At 40.5% G+C, this 18,154-nt stretch overlaps 1 protein-coding gene across 2 annotated transcripts in view; it reads right to left on the minus strand.

Annotated features, from left to right (window-relative positions):
• The window catches only part of Atg16 (Autophagy-related 16), a 111,995-nt gene that overhangs the window by 37,788 nt on the left and 56,053 nt on the right, over positions 1–18,154 (minus strand). Inside the window, exons 6-9 of one of the 2 annotated variants that reach the window (XM_071682747.1) lie at positions 15,023–15,161; positions 9,886–9,991; positions 1,549–1,691; positions 390–510 (exon numbers count right to left, since the gene is read on the minus strand). In XM_071682747.1, coding sequence (XP_071538848.1) covers positions 390–510; positions 1,549–1,691; positions 9,886–9,991; positions 15,023–15,161 — 509 coding nt within the window. The remainder of the gene's footprint in view (positions 1–389; positions 511–1,548; positions 1,692–9,885; positions 9,992–15,022; positions 15,162–18,154) is intronic. The other variant, XM_071682754.1, reaches the window with a different exon arrangement.

Raw genomic sequence — 18,154 nt, forward strand, 5'->3', positions numbered from 1 at the left:
ATGTGAAGCATTTGAGGTAAACCATGGAATGGTATGTGGGGCCTGGATGTGGAAAAGGAGCTGTCTGAGTATGTATAGGTATGTATACATCAAAAGGTATATGTATGTATATGTGTGTGTGTGGGCGTTTATATATATACATGTGTATGTGGGTGGGGTGGGCCATTCCTCATCTGTTTCCTTGCACTACCTCACTAACACAGGAGACCGCAATTAAGTATAACAGATACAAAATATATACTTCTTGATAACTATGATATGTTAACTATGATATGTTCAGAATTGACTGAGTTTGCCAGGTGCTTACCAGAAAATCAACAGAGACAATCATATCTAACTTGAAAAATATTCAGATCTGAACCTGTACATAAAATTCAGGTTTCACTTACATGAACGACTTCTAAGATCCCATATCTTCAAGGTGCGATCATGAGACCCCGTCACCACTTTAGCTGACTCTGATAAAAATCTTGCTGCCATTACTTTACCCGAGTGGCCAGTTAGAGTGTGCTGTTGGAAAGTAACACAGCTATAGCAATAAATCTTCAACAAGATAATAAAATACCTTTTTTCAAATTCATTTACAGATCTCATACACTACAGATAATTATGTTACAAAATAAAGTGACTCTCTGGTTTGTTTCTTAAATGCTTGAAAGAAACTCTGTATTAGCACATATTTCATTAAATACATTATCAACACACATCATCAGTATGAAACTCTTAAAACAGCAAATTAACAACCCTATGGACAGACAGTAAACAAGATTAAACCAGAGAAAATAGAGTAATAAGCACAATAGAGAATACTAAATCATTGAAATGAAATCGTCTGAAATTTCATAAGTTTCCATTCAAAAAAAGTTTTACTATTCCAAATGAAAGTAAATTCATCATCTGTCTTAACTGAGAGGGTAGATGGATATATTAGATGGTAAAGGCACAACATCATATGGTAATACTTTTATATTTCAAATAACTCCTGCCTTGAATTTGTACAGAAAGTGTACCAACAGAACTAAAACTACATCAAGTGTTCTTTAGATCATCTTTTCAGTACTGTTAATGAGTTCTGAACAAACATATAAGGAGTGATAAGTAACAAAGGAAATGAGTAATTATTAATAATGTGAGAAATAAGGGTACATAAGTGAGAAATAGTTAATAGACAGGGAGCAACTCTTACCATTCAAGCGCACATAAAAAAGGTAAGGAATAAATAGAAAACAACAGACTTAACAGGCTCTCTATAAACAGATATGCAATAAAAAAGAAAAAGTGGGATAAAAGAAACCTTCTGAAGAATATCTGATACGTATTTCTGGTATGAAAGTAAAACATGCGCAAGCACATGGAAAGAATAAGCCCCTTAAATAACTCATAAGTTAGATTTAAATGTGTAAAAGTCATAAACAAAGCATGAGAATTATAGTTCACACTCACATAATATATATGGATAGAAGTTAATATGTGGATAATTGTAAGGAAGAGTTGCTGAACTTTCAATATATAATACACATGCTATCATCCCATACATGAAGAACTTACTCTTAATCTATGATCCACAACTGTCCACACTCTGCTGGCAAAGTCACTTGAGGCACCTAGGATGAGTGATTCTTCTGCATCAAAGTCTATGGCTGTCACTCCTGCATTGCTACCAGTTAACAACCCTTTCGGTTCTACCACTGCTGTTCAAGATAAATAAATCTAAATAAGGATACACAAATATGCAAACAGAGAATCATGCAAAACGTTATTGCCACATCCTCAGATTCAATGGCATACTAAAGAAAGGTTGAGATTTTAATTATTTGAAACAAAGTAAGTTTTTGCCTTTCTCTTGCCCGTTAAAGCTGTGAAGATGACGTATTGATATGGAATAGTGCCTGTTCAAAGGATGTAAGGCTGCAATGAATGGCCTTGAACAGGAAGATGTGATCCTTGGGAAAAATATTTATGACCTCGAACATGGAAATGCTGCCATTTCCCTATTCAAGGCCATTCAGCCATACATATTTCCCACGAGTATCCCTTGTTTTCCCCAGTTTCTTAATCAGTGCCCACTTATGTGTGTTGTATCTATGCGTGTGAACATTGCATGAAAAAAATAGTGCAGTGCACATAACGTATCATATATCAGCCCTTAGGGTCACCAGGCTGGAAAAAGACTGTACTTAGGGTTGCAATCCAAAATTTTTGGGCTTTAAATGATACTTTTCTCTTAAAGAATTTACTGTAAAGTTTTGGATATTCCCTAACTTATCCACAAAATTCATTAGACAATAAAAGTTTCTCAACTCCTCTTTCCTTAGCCTGTTATACTATAATGATCCCAAAGCAGAACTCTAGCACTCCACTGGTGACCTCCACCCATTTCATGAAGGCTCCTCTGACATGTCCTTTGTGACCTATCTATCAATCTATATCCCTGACACCAGTTCCAGCTGAAACACCCTCAAGGGGGTGGCCACAGCAATAGTCTCCATAACTAGTGAACTCCAGTGCCACTTCTTAGCCTTTAGTGTCTCACTCTTAACAGGCCACTGGTAGAGGGCAACTCTGGTAGTGTTTGCAGAGGATCCTACCTAATATTCCTACTGACTCCCTCTATCTAATGCTCCTTCCCACTACTTCTACCAAATATTTCTAACTAATGCTGCTGCCTAAATATTCCTAGCAACTACTATCTACTGCTCCTACTATTTTGCCAAAAGGTAGGGCTAATACATAGTGTTCACCACAGGAAAATCTAGAGTAATGAGGAATTAGGAGTGTGAATCACATGTTGTCAAGTGTTACGTATAACAAGGAGAGATTGTAAGTTTGTGAACTGAATGCCAGTAGTTAACATGTGAGTGAGGCAGAAAGAAAAGACAGCTATCTGGGTCAGAGTGCAACTTGACAACCACTGAAGTGCTGGCTCACTAAGCAGCTGTCACTAACCCTCCTGATACCCAGACAGCTAGTATGGGTAATATACCTCCCTTCTCTCCAATGAAGGAGTCTTTCCCTTATTCCTACCTGGTGACCCAGCTTCTTAATCAGCCTTCCATGCTGTACAGAGTCAAATGAATTCTGACAGTCTAGATATTCTCAATATGTTCAGCCTTCTCTTCTGTCTATGGCAAAGCTCACTCTGTTCTCTCACTTAGGTAATTTATCTTCTTCAGAAGGACATCCATTTACTATCTAATCATCTTTTCAAGTACCTTAAAGACCACACTCAAACACAAGACAGTTCTGTAGTTCACTGCTGCTTCCCAGTCTCCTTTCTTATAGACAGGTATGACTTTTGCCCTTTTCCACTCCTCTGGCACTTAGCATTTCTTCAAGCAAACTATCAAGCTTATCTGCAAACATTCTCAGCACATATAGTGAAATTTCATCAGGACCATGAGCCTCAAATGGTTAAGACCCTTTAGTATTCTACTAATGTCTCTTTTCAGTATCTTAATGCTTGATAAGACCTCCTCCCTGTGCCATCTTACTGGTTTGGGGGATATTGTGCCTTCAACTGCAAAAACACTTTTGAATTTGTTATTCAGTTCTTCTCATATCCTTAAATCATCCTTTACAACTCTTCCCTCTGAATCTCTAAGCCTAACTAGCTGCTCTTTAAGTGACAATGCACCTTTGATGAATCCATGAAAAAGTTTTGGATGTTCTTCTGCCTTGTCCACAATATTCTCTTCAAATTTTTTTTGTTCCTCTCTGTTCATTCTGCAAAAGTCTTTCCTTGCTCTCATACATCTCACAATTGATGGTTGACTAGAGTACCACCTATATCTTCATCACATTATAATTTTTATGGTGACCAACTCAACACAGACAAAATATGCCCAAATAGGCAGTAGCTGGAAAGCAGCCAATGACTAGGGAGGTATATTACCAGTACAACCCATCTGGGTACTGGGAGGGTTAATGACAGCTGCATAGTAAGCCAGCAGTTCAGTGGTTTTCAAGTTGCATTCCACTGACCCAGGTAGCTGCCTTCTCTTTCTGCCTTACCCACACTTGGACTACTGGCATTCTGTCCACAAACATACAATTTCTCATTGTCACACACAACACCTGACAACACTTGACTCACACAGCTCATTCTTTGTAACTCTAGACTTTGCTGTGGTGAGTATTACGTACTAGCCCTGCCTTTTGGCAAAATGGTAGGAGCAACAGATAGAAGTAGTAGGCAGGAACATTTACTAAAGAGTATTAGTTAGGCAGCAGGTTTGGATGGTATTGCAGTGGAATTTATTAAAAAAGGGGGTGACTGTATTGTTGACTGGTTGGTAAGGTTATCTAATGTATGTATGATTCATGGTGAGGTGCCTGAGGATTGGCGGAATGCTTGCATAGTGCCATTGTACAAAGGCAAAGGGGATAAGAGTGAGTGCTCAAATTACAGAGGTATAAGTTTCCTGGTAAATTATATGGGAGGGTATTGATTGAGAGGGTGAAGGCATCTACAGAGCATCAGATTGGGGAAGAGCAGTTTGGTTTCAGAAGTGGTAGAGGATGTGTGGATCAGGTGTTTGCTTTGAAGAATGTATGTGAGAAATACTTAGAAAAGCAAATGGATTTGTAAGTAGCATTTATGGATCTGGAGATGGCATATGATAGAGTTGATAGAGATGCTCTGTGGAAGGTACTAAGAATATATGGTGTGGGAGGCAAGTTGTTAGAAGCAGTGAAAAGTTTTTATCGAGGATGTAAGGCATGTGTACGTGTAGGAAGAGAGGAAAGTGATTGGTTCTCAGTGAATGTAGGTTTGCGGTAGGGGTGTGTGATGTCTCCATGGTTGTTTAATTTGTGTATGGATGGGGTTGTTAGGGAGGTGAATGCAAGAGTTCTGGAAAGAGGGGCAAGTATGAAGTCTGTTGTGGATGAGAGAGCTTGGGAAGTGAGTCAGTTGTTGTTCGCTGATGATACAGCGCTGGTGGCTGATTCATGTGAGAAACTGCAGAAGCTGGTGACTGAGTTTGGTAAAGTGTGTGAAAGAAGAAAGTTCATAGTAAATGTGAATAAGAGCAAGGTTATTAGGTACAGTAGGGTTGAGAGTCAAGTCAATTGGGAGGTAAGTTTGAATGGAGAAAAACTGGAGAAAGTAAAGTGTTTTGGATATCTGGGAGTGGATCTGGCAGCGGATGGAACCATGGAAGTAGAAGTGAATCATAGGGTGGGGGAGGGGGCGAAAATCCTGGGAGCCTTGAAGAATGTGTGGAAGTCGAGAACATTATCTCGGAAAGCAAAAATGGGTATGTTCGAAGGAATAGTGGTTCCAACAATGTTGTATGGTTGCGAGGCGTGGGCTATGGATAGAGTAGTGCGCAGGAGGGTGGATGTGCTGGAAATGAGATGTTTGAGGACAATGTGTGGTGTGAGGTGGTTTGATCGAGTAAGTAATGTAAGGGTAAGAGAGATGTGTGAAAATAAAAAGAGTGTGATTGAGAGAGCAGAAGAGGGTGTTTTGAAATTGTTTGGGCACATGGAGGGAATGAAAGAGGAAAGATTGACCAAGAGGATATATGTGTCGGAGGTGGAGGGAACGAGGAGAAGTGGGAGACCAAATTGAAGGTGGAAAGATGGAGTGAAAAAGATTTTGAGTGATCGGGACCTGAACAAGCAGGAGGGTGAAAGGCGGGCAAGGAATAAAGTGAATTGGATCGATGTGGTATACCAGGGTCGACGTGCTGTAAATGGATTGAATCAGGGCATGTGAAGCGTCTGGGGTAAACCATGGAAAGTTCTGTGGGGCCTGGATGTGGAAAGGGAGCTGTGGTTTTGGGCATTATTACATGACAGCTAGAGACTGAGTGTGAACAAATGGGGCCTTTGTTGTCTTTTCCTAGCGCTACCTCGCACACATGAGGGGGGAGGGGGATGTTATTCCATGTAAGGCGAGGTGGCGATGGGAATAAATAAAGGCAGACAGTATGAATTATGTACATGTGTATATATGTATATGTCTGTATGTGTATATATATGTGTCCATTGAGATGTATAGGTATGTATATTTGCGTGTGAGGACGTGTATGTATATACATGTGTATGGGGGTGGGTTGGGCCATTTCTTTCATCTGTTTCCTTGCGCTACCTCACAAACACAGGAGACAGCGACAAAGCAAAATAAAAAAAATCAGTTAGAAAAATTAAGTAGAATTAGTAAACAGGAACACTAGACAGGAGCACTGAGTAAAAGAAGTAGGTTGGAACATAAGGCAGGAACATTAGGTAGAAGCATTAAGTACAAGAAATCTGTAGGAACATGAGGCAGGAGCCTCTGCAAGCACTGCGTTAGAGTTGCCCCCTGCCAGTGGCCTGTAAAGGGTAAGGCACTAGGTTAATAGGTGGCACTGGAGTTCATCAGTTATGGAGACTGCTGTCATGGCCACCCCTTTGGGGGAGTTTCAGAAGGGAACAGGTGTCAGTGATACAGATATACAGATAGATCAAGGCCATCATGAGTGAAAGTAAAGGTAAAAGGAAAAGAAATTAGAAATTAATCAGGGATTTTCTGCTGTTTGTAAACCTGACTCTTAAAGGAAGAAAGGCCATATGAAGAGAGAAAGACAAAAGAAGGAATAAAATCTACAGATTAACTTTTTCAGGGAGGGAGATATTATAAGAGCTAATCCTCGAATGGCTGGTCCCCACACAGGAACTGTGGAACTGTGGTAAGCAGCAGCCAAATGCATGCCATGGTCCAAACCTTGGGGATGGTCACCCATGCAGACAGCCCACAAGAATAATGGCCAAAATAATATCTACAGAATAATCTACAGAATAGAGAGAGTGAGTATCAACATCATGACACACAGAAAGGAAAAGCTGAAGACAGGTGATGCCAGGAGAAATAATTAGACAGAATGCTTTAGATTCCATTTAGTTAATGGAGTGGTGGAGGATGAAACACCCCAAATGCATGAAAAGTATTCCATACTTGGGCGAACAAAATCCTTGTAGATGAGAAATAGCTGCTCACAAGAAAAATCATCATGGCACCTATTCAATACTCCCAGCTTTTGGAAAGCACACTTTATAATGTTGATTATGTGGGATTTCCAGGACAGAGTAGAGGCTATGGCTATGCCTAACATATTTATGTTATTACAGGGTTTGCGACAAGTTCTGAAAATGAGAAGAGGAAAAAATTATTCTTAAAAAGAGATAAAGTAAGAAATTGCATTTCATCACTATCAACTGTTACAAGGTTACTGCTTCCCTAGTCCTAAATGCTACTCAGGTGCAAAATGACTGAGGAAATATGATCAGTATGAGAGAGAAAGCAAGCATTTAAGGGAGGAGGAGAGGAAGAGTGAATTGAAGTATGTAAAGTGGAATCACCAGCCATCAGCATAAGAGAGAATTATGTAATAAGTTGATAAAATATAATCTACTGATAGAGGAAAGAGAGTAGGCAACAGGACAAAACCCTGAGGAACACCACTACTGATAGGATAGAAGGGGTTGTTGCTCCATCAATGACCACTGCATTGAACTGGCCAGAGAAGAAATTATACATCAAAGAACAAAGGGAAGCAGTGAAACTGAAAGAAAAGAATTTACAAAGAAAAGATTTATATAACACCATGTTATATGCTTTGGAGATGTCAAGGGCTACAATATGAATTTCTCCTAAATCCCTGAGGTGAGGACCAGAGGTGAGTCACATTAGAGAGATCACCAGTAGACTTAGCACTGTGACACCCATACGTGTGATCTGAAAGAAGGAAATGATATTCCAAGTGTTTGAGAAAGTGAAAGTTTAGATTTTCTAAGATTCTGAAAACAGCAAAATTGAAAGCAATGGGTGATAGTTGGAGGGATTACAGCAATCTCTTAGGTATGGGTTGCACAAAGTAGGAGGGAAAGTCCAGGTCTTTAGACAGAGACCATACAAGTAAGAACAGATTGGTGCTAGCTCAGAGGCACATTCCCTTAGAACCTCAGGAGGTATGATGCCTGAGCAACATGCCTTATCTACATGTAAATGGGAGAGTACCTGAAAGACCCTGCATAAGGAGAGTGTAGATGACAGGTTCAGTTAGATGACAGCAGAGGATTAGAAGCTGAATCATCTAAAGTCCACTTAAAGGTAAACAGAGTACCAAAAAGAGTGACTTTACCAGCTGCAAAGTTATCAATAGATTGATCAGGTAAGGAAAGATGAGAAAAGGCTGAATTACTGAAGTATTGGTTAAGAGTAATTTGGTTAAAGTAATTTGGTTAAAGACCAAAAAAGATCTGTTGGTAGAAATTGTCAGTGCACTTTCTTTTCACAAAAGTGCACTTGGCTCTCTGATGAACAGCCTTTCATTGATTCCATTCTTTTTTCTTTTTTTTGGATGGGTGGGGATGTTTTGGGCCACTGTCCACTACACAACATCCCTAATGCAGCAAGCATCAGAGCAGGAGCAAACAAACCTCAACTGAGGAGAAAAAATTTAGAAGTTGGGATGTAAGACTCCATCCCAGCCAACATAACCTCTGCTATGCATTCAGCACAACACAAGGCATCCCGACCAGAGAAGCAGTACCCATCCCACAGAAAGTTGATAAAGAAGTTGCACAGAAAGCTTTGAGCTCTCCCAAAGGGCCAAAATTGGCCTTTCAAAGGGGAATACAGGATGGGTGTGCCTAATCAAAATTAACAGAATGTGGTCAGAGGACCTTAAAGGGGAGAAATGATGTATGAAAAGTGAAAGGGTTCAAAGGAAAGAAGAGGTTAAGTGTGTTAGAATAGTAGTTGTAATGGCTTGGAACTGGGGTAGGGTCTTTAATTAAGAGTTCCAGATTGTTTAGGAGAGAGAAAGAAAAGGCCTCAGCTCCACCAGTATCATTCTGGTTAGAGTCTAAACAATCCTTATGGTGTACAATGAAATCCATTGCATAGAGGACATCAGCACGGAGATAGGGTGGAAAAGTTGTACATATTTAGTGGAATTCAGCAGGAAATAAGTAAAACATGAAAGCAAGGTGACAGATAGTAGAAAGATTTTGAGCAAGATGGCATCAAAATTATGAGACCGAAGATCCTTGAAGTGAGCAATATGCTTTTTGTACTACAGTAGGCACAAACTCCACCATTGGAATGTAGGTGATGATAGAAATTACAGTTAGAGAAGTGACACTGCAAAGATTAAGCAGTCTTGGTCAGTTGTATTTCAGAGAGAAGAGAAATATCAGAAGAGAAGGTAAATAGGTGGTGTTCAACAAAGGAAAAGTTAGAAGTAAGCCTGCTAATGTTACAGACACTGACAGAAAAAAGATCCAGGCCTAGGAACTGGTGCTATGGAAGTCAGGTGGATCCCAGTCACATGATGGAAATTAAGTGGGCCAAGGGATCTGCCTAACCCCTCTTGACTGGTAGTGCTGCTCTGAATCGGTGTAGGAGAATCATTTGATGGTTGCACTGCCTTCATTTAGAAGTAATGAACAGTAAGAAAAAACAGAAAAAGAAATAAAGATTTGTGTGAGTAATGTGCTGTCAAGTCTTGTGTATGAGACAAAGAATGTGTGACACTGGGGTTGAATGCCAACAACCCAAATGTGGGCGAGGTAAGGGATAAAAGACAGCAATCTGGGCCTGAAAGAGGGTATGAAATGAACAACATAGTGCTCTTTAACTGCTTGCTGCCACTGTCCCTCTCAAAGCTAGACAGTAGTACCTTCCTGCATGTTCCCCACGACTACTATCATCAAATAGCAGACGCAGCAATAAGTGCCACCTATTATATCTTGAATCTCGTTGCTTTTTCACACCTATTGTTGTACCATCTCTCTCTTTCTGTATGTGAGTGTGTTTTTGTCAGTCAATAACTGGTATGAATAAATTTTTTGCAAAAAAAGAAATACATCCACTTGCAAAAAAAGCATACTAACAACGATTGATATCCCAAAGCTTCAATTTCCTGTCAACACCCCCCGTCGCCAATATTCTTCCTTGTGGACTGAAGCAGACGGAATTCACTTCTCCATCATGTGCATCCTGTCCAAAAGGATAATATATGTTAATATTTCCAAACAGATTCTCACTCAGTAACTTCAAAGTATATACAGGCATCATAATTAAGATTTAAATAAATATTAGGGAAAGATTTTCCATGTGCAAAATTGTTATAAGTGCAGAGAAATGCATACATGAAAAAAACAAGGGATAAGAGACACATCATTATCAATGTAGCTAATCAAATATACAGCAAAAAAAGGGCTTGAAATCTAATAATTTTTCAGTAAATAACATATTTCTCAACATGAATCTAATGACGATTCTTCTAACAAATTAAAATGTTTTTCTTATGGTCACAGCCTAGTCATAATGCTTCCGCCTGCTACACAGAGGTCCCGGGTTCAATCCTGGCTCTTGGAGGTCTGCATATATCTATTTATTTATTTATTTATTTTGCTTTGTCACAGTCTCCCGCGTTAGTGAGGTAGCGCAAGGAAACAGACGAAAGAATGGCCCAACCCACCCAAATACACATGTATATACACACGTCCACAAACGCAAATATACATACCTATACATCTCAACATATACATATATATACACACACAGACATATACATATATACACATGTACATAATTCATACGGTCTGCCTTTATTCTTTCCCATCGCCACCTCGCCACACATGAAAATAACAACCCCCTCCCCCCTCATGTGTGCGAGGTAGCGCTAGGAAAAGACAACAAAGGCCACATTCGTTCACACTCAGTCTCTAGCTGTCATGTATTAATGCACCGAAACCTTAGCTCCCTTTCCACATCCAGGCCCAACAGAACTTTCCATGGTTTACCCCAGATGCTTCACATGCCCTGGTTCAATCGATTGACAGCACGTCAACCCTGGTATACCACATCGTTCTAATTCACTCTATTCCTTACATGCCTTTCACCCTCCTGCATGTTCAGACCCCGATCACTCAAAATCTTTCTCACTCCATCTTTCCATCTCCAATTTGGTCTCCCACTTCTCCTCATTCCCTCCACCTCTGACATATATATCCTCTTTCTCAATCTTTCCTCACTCATTCACTCCGTGTGACCAAACCATTTCAAAACACCCTCTTCTGCTCTCTCAACCACACTCTTTTTATTACCACACATCTCTCTTACCCTATTATTACTTACTTGATCAAACCACCTCACACACCATATTGTCCTCAAACATCTCATTTCCAGCACATCCACCCTCCTCTGCACAGCTCTATCCATAGTTTTGATTTTGATTGAGAGGGTGAAGGCATGTAAAGAGCATCAGATTGGGGAAGATCACTGTGGTTTCAGAAGTGGTAGAGGATGGGTGGATCAGGTGTTTGCTTTGAAGAATGTATGCGAGAAATACTTACAAAAGCAAATGGATTTGTATGTAGCATTTATGGATCTGGAGAAGGCATATGATAGAGTTGATAGAGATGCTCTGTGGAAGGTAAAAAGAATATATGGTGTGGGAGGCAAGTTGTTAGAAGCAGTGAAAAGTTTTTATTGAGGATGTAAGGCATGTGTATGTGTAGGAAGAGAGGAAAGTGATTGGTTCTCAGTGAATGCAGGGGTGTGTGATGTATCCATGGTTGTTTAATTTGTTTATGGATGGGGTTGTTAGGGAGGTGAATGCAAGAGTTTTGGAAAGAGGGGCAAGTATGCAGTCTGTTGTGGATGAGAGAGCTTGGGAAGTGAGTCAGTTGTTGTTCGCTGATGATACAGCGCTGGTGACTGATTCGTGTGAGAAACTGCAGAAGCTGGTGACGGAGTTTGGTAAAGTGTGTGAAAGAAGAAAGCTGAGAGTAAATGTGAATAAGAGCAAGGTTATTTGGTACAGTAGGGTTAACGGTCAAGTCAACTGGGAGGTAAGTTTGAATGGAGAAAAACTGGAGGAAGTGAAGTGTTTTAGATGTCTGGGAGTGGATTTGGCAGCGGATGGAACCATGGAAGCATTGAAGAATGAGTGGAAGTCGAGAACATTATCTCAGAAAGCAAAAATGGGTATGTTTGAAGGAATAGTGGTTCCAACAATGTTGTATGGTTGCGAGGCATGGGCTATAAACAGAGTTGTGCGGAGGAGGGTGGATGTGCTGGAAATGAGATTTTTGAGGGCAATATATGGTGTGAAGTGGTTTGATTGAGTAAGTAATAATAGGGTAAGAGAGATGTGTGGTAATAAAAAGAGTGTGGTTGAGAGAGCAGAAGAGGGTGTTTTCAAGTGGTTTGATCACATGGAGAGAATGAGTGAGGAAAGATTGACCAAGAGGATATATGTGTCAGAGGTGGAGAGAACGAGAAGTCGGAGACCAAAGTGGAGGTGGAAAGATGGAGTGAGAAAGATTTTGAGTGATTGGGGCCTGAAGAAGCAGGAAAAGGCATGAAAAGGTGAAAGGCGTGCAAGGAAAAGAGTGAACTGGAACGATGTGGTATACCGGGGTCGATGTGCTGTCAATGGATTGAACCAAGGCATGTGAAGCATCTGGGGTAAACCATGGAAAGTTCTGTGGGGCCTGGATATGGAAAGGGAGCTGTGGTTTCGGTGCATTATCGACATGCTGTCAATGGATTGAACTAGGGGATGTGAAGCGTCTGGGGTAAACCATGGAAAGTTCTGTGGGGCCTGGATGTGGAAAGGGAGCTGTGGTTTCGGTGCATCATTACATGACAGCTAGAGACCAAGTGTGATCAAATGCGGCCTTTGTTGTCTTTTCCTAGCGCTACCTTGCGTACATGGGGGGGAGGGGATTGTTATTTCTTGTGTGGCGGGATGGCGATGGGAATGAATAAAGGCAGACAGTATGAATTATGTACAAGTGTATATATGTATATGTCTGTGTGTGTATATATATATATGTATACGTTGAGATGTATAGGTATGTATATTTGCATGTGGACGTGTATGCATATACAAGTGTATGTGGATGGGCTGGGTCATTCTTTCGTCTGTTTCTTTGCAATACCTCGCTACTCCTAAAAGGGGTGGGAGAGGGGGAACCAGAAATCCTCCTCTCCAGTTTCTATTTTTCCAAAAGAAGGAACAGAGAAGGCAGCGAAGTGAGGATCTTCCCTCTGAGGCTCAGTCTTGTTCTTAACACCACCTTGCTAATGTGGGAAATGGCGATTATGTATAAAAAAAATCCCTGTATATTCTCTTACTTTTTTTTTCAAAGGACATTATTTATTTTCAACATCATTATCAATAATTTAACATACCTGAGACAGCGCTTCACCAAAACCAGACTCATGTTGTTTTACACAAGATTTAGAAATCTACAAACCTTATCATATTTCTACATTTTAGTCTTCCATAGCTCTGTCCAAGGCTTTGATCTACACCAATCATTATACTTAACAAGCAAGATAGCAGTGTGTAAATCTTGCATCCTTCCAAAGATAAAAACCTTAATGTTTTCAGGTATATCAGTCTCTGGATTTTTTAAAAACAATTTTGGGCTGTACAGCGTAACTACATTTTTCATTTCCTAAGGATGATCAACACTGGTTTTTACATATCTATCTGGGCTCCAGATGCAGCTGAATACCAGCTTATTCTCCATACCATTAAAATTTGTGAAAGAAAATTATAGGCCCTTGGACAAAATGCATGTTAAATATCTATAAAGTTGATAGAGTAAGCTGACCAATCTGGATTACTCAGAACTGGCTTTTTTAAGCCTACTTACTTTTCCTACCTCAGCTAGGTAAGTTCAGGAACAAATAAGCAATGGTTCTATATGATGAAAGCAGAGCTTACCATTCACATCTATGTCCTTCAAACTATTCCCTGCTTTATCCTCATATGCCCTTGTTAAGCCCTAGCTTGACAAGGGCATAACCAGTGGATCTCACCTCACAGAAGCCATACTGGTGATCTGGGAGTAAACCATGAGATTTTTGATGTCTGAGGATAAGGGAGCTGGGGAGGGATGCAAAGACTTTGGAAACAGTTGATAACACAGCAACAGGATGGTAGTAAGAGGGTTTAAAATGGTCACCCTTCTTAGGAATAGGATGCATCAAGGCATGCTTCCAAGAAGAAGGAAATGTTCTGTTTTAAGCAGAAACAGAACAGACAAGCAAGCACAGGTGCATGTAGGGAGGCACACTCCTTCAGTACATAGGAATGAAAGCCATCAGGGACAAAAGGCATCAGGGACAAAAGCCACACTTGTGCCTTGAGAAAGAAGCTATATTCAGACAGTTCGAAAAGTGATTATGGGGAAGGGCATAAGATTAGTATGAAGTATCAGTGGGTGCAGCAATGTTAGAGTCATCCAAGGGAGAATCTGAGGAAAAATGAGAACCACAGAGAGAGTTGCTTTGTCTATGAGAGAGACAGTTATATCATCATAAGAATGGGAAAACAAAGGAAAAGTAGAGCAACAGAGGGTGTTAGCAATGCACTTAGCTAAAGACCAGAAAGATCTATCTCTACACAAAGAGGAGAGGTTACCACAATTCCTTTGAATAAAGGAATACTTTACCTCACAAACAATGCAATTACAATGACTGATGGCTGTGATAAATAATGAATGGGAGTTGGAAGAAAGAGAGTTTTTCCAGGCCCAACATGCCTGATCCCTTGCCCGAATGGATTTAGAACAGGAACAGTTGAACCATGGATCACAGGAAAAGGATGTCTTGCAAAAAGCAGGAATAAATGCTTCTATTCCTACAACAATAACCTCCACTATGCATTTGGCTGAGCAAGAAGCATCATTCATGAATCACAAACAGTGTTACTTTATCATGAATCCAACAGCAACATTCATGAATCACAAACAGTGTTACTTTATCATGAATCAAACAGCAATGTATAACCATGCAAAAAGTGGTGAATAAACGTAAATACTATCTAATTAGTAATACTTCCACCAACCAGACCCTTGAGCAAAATAACTCATCCATGCTTTCAAAATTTTTTTGAAAATATGACAATTACTAAATTTTCCTTTTCCTAAACTTACCCCATTGAGGGAGTTCCCAGAGGGAACATGCACCGAGGATAAATATAGATAAATGGACAGAAAAACTTACATATTTAAGGTATGCTTTGGCAGGTAGAACAGCAGTGAGACAGATAGGTGGACTGCAGGCAAATTTATCGTCAGTAGTCACTTGCTTTGGTTCTCGTGCTGCTTCTTTCAGTTGCTCCTCAAGCATCATCTGTCGCTTCCTATAAAATGCAATTCCACTGTGTAATTATCCTTAAACAGTCACCCTCTGCTTTAAGGATCATTCATGTGAAAAAGTTTCTGTCTCAGAAGTGTCCCAACACTTTTACCTCTCTATTCTTCCTTACACCAAACCTCCAGTTCTCCCTGATCCCAACTTCTACAAGAACTAGAAAGTTATCAGAATCTCCAAAGAATCCCCTCACAACTCTAGTATTCAGCACAACCTTTCTCGACCTTCGTTCAGTGCCACATAGTCAATCAAACCCTTTTGTTCTTCTCTTCCATCATTTCTCATCCATGCATATCTGTGGATCATCTTGTGCAGAAAAAAGGAGTTTGCAAGGAATAAATCCCTCTCAGCACAGTTATCAACAAGATAACTTCTATTCTCATTTACTCCAGGCACTCCCCATTTACCAGCTATTTTGTTAATTTCATAATATCCTACCTTCACATTCATATCAACCATTACAACCACCTTTCTCTTCTTCTTAAACCCATATATACAATCATTCAGATTTCTCCAGATATGCTTCATTTCATCCTTACCTGGCACACTCTTCATATTAACAGGTGCATATACAAATAAATACCCATGGATAGAGTTGTGCGCAGGAGGATGGATGTGCTGGAAATGAGATGTTTGAGGACAATGTGTGGTGTGAGGTGGTTTGATCAAGTAAGTAACGTAAGGGTAAGAGAGATGTGTGGAAATAAAAAGAGCGTGGTTGAGAGAGCAGAAGAGGGTGTTTTGAAATGGTTTGGGCACATGGAGAGAATGAGTGAGGAAAGATTGACCAAGAGGATATATGTGTCGGAGGTGGAGGGAACGAGGAGAAGAGGGAGACCAAATTGGAGGTGGAAAGATGGAGTGAAAAAGATTTTGTGTGATCGGGGCCTGAACATGCAGGAGGGTGAAAGGAGGGCAAGGAATAGAGTGAATTGGAGCGATGTGGTATACAGGGGTTGACGTGCTGTCAGTGGATTGAATCAAGGCATGTGAAGCGTCTGGGGTAAACCATGGAAAGCTGTGTAGGTATGTATATTTGCGTGTGTGGACGTGTGTATGTACGTGTGTATGGGGGTTGGGCCATTTCTTTCGTCTGTTTCCTCGCGCTACCTCGCAAACGCGGGAGACAGCGACAAAGTATAAAAAAAAAAAAAAAAAAAAAAAAAAAACATAATTCAAAATTCCAATCTTTCCACCAGTGAAATGGGGAAATACAGTGGAGGAATACTGGAGGGAGAGAAATGGTGGAAGAATGTGTGGAATGGTGCATATGAGGGAGACAATAACGGATAGGGATAAAAGAAGAATCTTTTGCCATGGCCACCCCGTGATGGGAGATACAGGAGGGAATGAGCATCAGAGATATAGATAGATAGATAGATTCAAGACAACAAAGCTATAGCAAAAATCTTAAATAACTCTTTTGCATTCTGTACTCAGTCTCTCCTGGTACTTCCTCACACAGGTCTCCTTCCCAAGCTCACTTACTCTCACCACCCTCTTCACCCCAACATTCACTCTTCTTTTCTGAAAACCCATACAAATCTTCACCTTAGCCTCCGCAAGATAATGATCAGACATCCCTCCAGTTGCACCTCTCAGCACATTAACATCCAAAAGTCTCTCTTTCACACGCCTGTCAATTAACACGTAATCCAATAACGCTCTCTGGCCATCTCTCCTATTTACATAAGTATACTTATGTATATCTCGCTTTTTAAACCAGGTATTCCCAATCATCAGTCCTTTTTCAGCACATAAATCTACAAGCTCTTCACCATTTCCATTTACAACACTGAACACCCCATGTATACCAATTATTCCCTCAACTGCCACATTACTCACCTTTGCATTCAAATCACCCATCACTATAACCCGGTCTCGTGCATCAAAACCACTAGTGAAAGTAGTAGTGAAAAGGTAGTGAAAGCTTTGCGGAAGATGAAAGCCGGCAAGGCAGCAGGTTTGGATGGTATTGCAGTGGAATTTATTAAAAAAGGGGGTGACTGTATTGTTGACTGGTTGGTGAGGTTATTTAATGTATGTATGACTCATGGAGAGGTGCCTGAGGATTGGCGGAATGCGTGCATAGGGCCATTGTACAAAGGCAAAGGGGATAAGAGTGAGTGCTCAAATTACAGAGGTATAAGTTTGTTGAGTATTCCTGGTAAATTATATGGGAGGGTATTGATTGAGAGGGTGAAGGCATGTACAGAGCATCAGATTGGGGAAGAGCAGTGTGGTTTCAGAAGTGGTAGAGGATGTGTGGATCAGGTGTTTGCTTTGAAGAATGTATGTGAGAAATACTTAGAAAAGCAAATGGATTTGTATGTAGCATTTATGGATCTGGAGAAGGCATATGATAGAGTTGATAGAGATGCTCTGTGGAAGGTATTAAGAATATATGGTGTGGGAGGAAAGTTGTTAGAAGCAGTGAAAAGTTTTTATCGAGGATGTAAGGCATGTGTACGTGTAGGAAGAGAGGAAAGTGATTGGTTCTCAGTGAATGTAGGTTTGCGGCAGGGGTGTGTGATGTCTCCATGGTTGTTTAATTTGTTTATGGATGGGGTTGTTAGGGAGGTGAATGCAAGACTTTTGGAAAGAGGGGCAAGTATGAAGTCTGTTGGGGATGAGAGAGCTTGGGAAGTGAGTCAGTTGTTGTTCGCTGATGATACAGCACTGGTGGCTGATTCATGTGAGAAACTGCAGAAGCTGGTGACTGAGTTTGGTAAAGTGTGTGGAAGAAGAAAGTTAAGAGTAAATGTGAATAAGAGCAAGGTTATTAGGTACAGTAGGGTTGAGGGTCAAGTCAATTGGGAGGTGAGTTTGAATGGAGAAAAACTGGAGGAAGTGAAGTGTTTTAGATATCTGGGAGTGGATCTGGCAGCGGATGGAACCATGGAAGCGGAAGTGGATCATAGGGTGGGGGAGGGGGCGAGAATTCTGGGGGCCTTGAAGAATGTGTGGAAGTCGAGAACATTA

Source organism: Panulirus ornatus, chromosome 3, assembly GCF_036320965.1.
Source record: "Panulirus ornatus isolate Po-2019 chromosome 3, ASM3632096v1, whole genome shotgun sequence".
Classification (NCBI taxonomy): domain Eukaryota; kingdom Metazoa; phylum Arthropoda; class Malacostraca; order Decapoda; family Palinuridae; genus Panulirus; species Panulirus ornatus.